The sequence below is a fragment of the Vombatus ursinus genome, unplaced genomic scaffold, assembly GCF_900497805.2.
Source record: "Vombatus ursinus unplaced genomic scaffold, bare-nosed wombat genome assembly UNPS02011237.1, whole genome shotgun sequence".
Taxonomy (NCBI): Eukaryota; Metazoa; Chordata; class Mammalia; order Diprotodontia; family Vombatidae; genus Vombatus; species Vombatus ursinus.
In genome coordinates this window covers 1-4,306 of record NW_020951015.1, presented here as the reverse complement: position 1 = coordinate 4,306, position 4,306 = coordinate 1, and the positions used below count along the sequence as shown (strand labels likewise).

General features: G+C 50.4%; 1 protein-coding gene across 1 annotated transcript; it reads left to right on the top strand.

The window, feature by feature from the left end:
- Positions 1–2,255: 2,255 nt before the first annotated feature.
- Positions 2,256–3,509, top strand: LOC114038480 (transmembrane epididymal protein 1A-like). Its single transcript, XM_027855739.1, has one exon. The coding sequence runs from the start codon at positions 2,471–2,473 to the stop codon at positions 3,356–3,358; it is 888 nt and encodes a 295-aa protein (XP_027711540.1). The 5' UTR covers positions 2,256–2,470; the 3' UTR covers positions 3,359–3,509.
- Positions 3,510–4,306: the final 797 nt, after the last annotated feature.

Below are 4,306 nucleotides of genomic sequence, written 5' to 3'. Positions count from 1 at the left end.
AGAGACAGATGAAACACATCAAGAAGGGGTGTTTCAGGCAGACAAATGATTGATTGCCTTGTGCTGCCGAGGAACGGTGATGCTGATCAGAGCTGTGTTCTCTGAGCCAGAGTTGGAAAGTGGGCTCACAGGGTGGTTGCTCCATGTCACGGCAGAGCAAGGAGAAGGAAGTGGTATGGAGGGCTTGAGACTCCTTGGTGTGATGAGATGAAATGGTCACCTATCAGAGCCCAGGGCCATGGGCTGGGCCCTTCACTTCTGGATGCAAGGGGAGGCTGGAGACAGGCAGCATGGCATGGAGATGGCTGGGAAGTGGCATGGAGGGCTTGACACTCACTAAGAAAAGATGAGATACTCACCTGTTGGAGCCCAGGGCCACAGGGGAAGGACCGTCAGTTCCAGAAGGAGGTGGAATGATCATAGTCCTGCTAAGAGAGAAGGACCATATCGTATAGTTAAAGTGCCCTGGATGGATTTCTGATGATGATGTAATGGGGATTGACCAGTAAGAGCCCAGTCTTGGGAGCACGGGTATGTTTGGGGAGCCTGTTTGTTGGAACACACAGCAAAAGGCTTGCTCTTCCGCTTTGTAGAATGCAGGTTGGCATTCTACAGCTGCTTCTGGTCTGCTTCCTTGGTGCTTTTTTGATTGGCTGCTGAGCCAGAAATGAGTGTGCATACAAAAGATTCCCATGGAGGCAACTCCACCTCTTCCCTGCCTGGCTGCATTTGAGTCAGAAACTGTAAATGAGATTGCTGCAGGCCTCCAGGTGAGCAGAGCAGACCTGTGTGCTGCTCTCTCCTTCCCTCCCCCCAGGTTGACATGAATCCATGAGCACATGGTCCTGCTCTTGTTTCTGTCCCCATCTGTCCTGTCTTAAGTGTTAGAAATGGAATGGACAAGCTTGGCACCATGTGAGCTTCAGAGGTCAGGAGAGAACCAGAGGTTTGGCAACTGGAGTCCATACCAGAGTCTGAGGGCAGCCAGGGCCAATAAGAAGGGTGGCATGAAGTGGCCTCCTTGACCCAGCCCAGCAACAGTGACCAGAAGCTGGTTCCTGCAAGTAAGGGAGAAACCCTGTCCATCAGCTGTGCCAACTTTGGAAGAGAACTTGACATGTCAAATGCTTTCAGTCTGAGTCAGCCTCCCCAGGGACCAAGGAGGTCTAGGGTAGAGTGTGCCCCTGGTTCAGGGGATTATGTTTATACTTCAGTTCTTAGTCAATATGCCTTTTGTAAAACCTAGTTGACATTAATCTGTACAATGATATGAGAGTACCAATCAACGGTATTGATGATATTGAGGAGGTATTGACTGGGTGACTGGCATCATGGAACCCACTGGAATGGAGCTGTGATCTGATAGTGGTATCCCTAGAGCTGAAACAGGCAGATAGCCCTCTGGGAACCCAACTTATCGGTGTGAATGTGAGCCGGGAGAAGGATCTCCCAAGTCTAAAAGGCTACAATTGTAATAATATCTGGAATATTTTTAGGGCTTGAAAGTTTGCAATGTACTTTCTAAACATTCTCTCATTTGAGTCTTCTAATGACAAAGTAAGCTGTAAGGCACTATTATCTTCATTTCAAAGATGAAGAAACAGGATTAGAGAGATGCTGTGTGCTTGAAGGTAAGACCTTGTCTGAGATCACCCAGTTAGCAGCTAGCCCTAGAAGGAGTCAAAATGCTGATCTTGCCTTCAAGCCCAGCTCCATTCGCTTTGCTACAGTCCATTTGCTGTGAGGACTGCATGCTGCCCTTATACCATGCAGGCTTTTACTGGCACCGGTCAGAGGGTGCCATGTGTGGGGGAGAAAAGAGGGAGAAGAGAGGAGCTTGGAGAAAGAAAAGGTGAGAGGAATCAGAGGAAAAACGAGCATGTGAGCACTTGAAAGGGGGGAGAACGAAGACTGATTGGTTCAAAAGGAAACTACAGCCAAACAAGGACTATTGGTCTGACAGGTGCTGACAGGAAAGGAGACCAGGATGCCAGACCTGGTGAGTGAGTTTTGTGTTATGTGATGATAACATCTGATTGTACATCTTATTATAGTCTTGGTTCTTTTTGGTGCTGTATATGGAGGTGCTTAAGCCCTTTTAGGAACTCCAAGCCAATTCCTTCCTGTCTCTCCAGGGCTAGAGGGGCAGGATGGTAGAGGCTAGAGCAGGCAGCTTAGCTGGCAGCATCTGGGAAGGTGGAGAAGAGTCAGGGCCATTGGCAGGACTGAGGGAAGAGCTCCTGTCAATGTCTGGTGAGGGAGCATGCCTCAGAGGATGGTGTCTTCCCCTGAACTCTTATAGTCCCACCCTTGGGAGCAGCCCAGGAAGGTGTGGAGGCAACTTGGAGATATATTCACTGAGTGGGCAGGACGGGCTGGCTCTTTCTCCCTCTGACACAGCCAGCTTCTCCTTGGAAACAGTGGCTAAGAATTCGTGCTCCTCAGCTTTGTTCTTGACTTTGGGGCTTCCATGGCTGATTTTGCAGGTCACCTGTTTCCTGGGCTGGTTTTGGTTTTCTTTGGACTCTACTATGCTGTACTGGTATCGTTGGCCATCCTGAGGGGGCAGCGGCTCCTGATTCCACCACTTCCTCCCCGGGATAAGAGACCACGGGGCTGGCTGCAGCAGCTCCCCATTGAGGGTTTGATCAAGGTTGTTGTCTGTATCCCTGGCATGGTGGGTGCTTTGTTCTATCCATTAGGCTCAAACAGGCTTGCTATTATAGATTGGGAAGACCCTGAGAGGAAATTCTTGCATCACAACACCTGGCAACACGTGACCATATACAGCTTCGTTCTCGTCAGTGGTCTGGTGGACATAGTGAGTCGGAGCTGGCTGGCCAGGCAGCAGGTGAAGCTGGAGCAGGCTGCCTTGGCCTTGGCCTTCCAAGGAACTGCCCTGATCCTGCTCTCCCACACCGAGGGCAAGAATGTCCTGGAAGCCCGTGCCCACCTCCTGCTGGTGTTGCCATTCATGCTGATGGCTATGGTGCTGACCATTGAACTCTGGTTCCCTGACCAGCCTGTGCTTTGGGTGTTCAAGGTCTGGATGTTCCTCTTGTCTGGCTCCTGGTTTGCCCACCTGGGGAGCATGATCTTCCATCCTATTACTGGCCATCCTTGGAGGGCAGATAAACCTGGAGATGTCATGTTCCTCACCACCTTCTTCTGCTGGCACCTGATCCTGGATGCTCTGCTGATAGCTGGCATCTATGGGCTGTGCAGCCTCTGGCACCAACGGTATCCACCTCAGCAGGGGGCAAAGAGTGCTGAGTACCAGCTGTGCCCCACAGATCCCAGCACTGAGGAGCTAAAGAAGCTGCTGGTTGAGATGAATCAGGAGAATGGTAGGATCTAGGGTGTGAGACAGTTACATGCTGTGCCTTTTCTCCATCAGGGATTGAGTATTCCTAGAATATTCACTTGGTACAGAGCATGGCAGAGAACCTTTCTCCAGCCAAGAAGGATGTTTTTTCTTCAATAAAAAGGACAGCCCTGATCTAAACTTCTCGCTTTGCCTGTCTTTATGTGAGTGCAGTTTCTTGACTTTCTCATGGAGATTTCTGAAAACGGGGTGACTAAGGAGGAGGGGTTAGGACTGCCCTCTGACAGCTTGAGCAGAAGGTGGCAGGGGTGGCTTCCCCAAGGCAGAGGAGAACAGGCTGCAAAGTCCATCTCTCCCACTTTACTGCCTGTGTGACCCTGGGTAAGTCACTTAGCTTCTCTAAGACCCAGTTTCTTTAGCTTTAAAATGGAGCTCACTCTCATAGGACCTATTGCTCAAGGTGGATGAGAGGCTCAAATGAGGGGACTTGTGTAGAGTGCTTTGCAGATGTCAAAGCCCCATAGAAGAGTGTACTATCATCACTATGGATTGATGGGCACAAGTGGGGCCTGGTGCTCTGGGGGCCCTTGCACAGGGGCCTTTCCTCACTAGAGGGAAAGGGGAGTGCAGTCCCTGGGAGTTGGCACACAAGGGAGGTAAGAAATTTTTCTCCCTGACAGCATTAACATGATGAGCAATTGTTTATCTTTATAGTCCGGATGTGCAAGAGGATCCACCTCTCTATGTGATGAGTGACATCCCCTTGACCAGGCTCCTCTTCCCCTGAGTCCCTTCTCCTTGGAGGTCTGCCCGTTTGCTGGCCTCCACAAGCCAAGCGTTCCCTGGCTTGCCCATGTTCTATCCACAGCCTGTACTCTTTTTCTCAGTGGGTTCAGTGGTTGCCAGGGAAGAGTTAAGGCAGGGAGATTCAGAAAAGAGAAAAGACAAGCAGGAAATGAGGAAGGTGGGAGAGAGAAAAAA

What these genes read in the sequence shown, in the direction of transcription:
- LOC114038480 (XM_027855739.1), top strand. Translation starts at nt 2,471, where the DNA reads ATGGCTGATTTTGCAGGTCACCTGTTTCCTGGGCTGGTTTTGGTTTTC.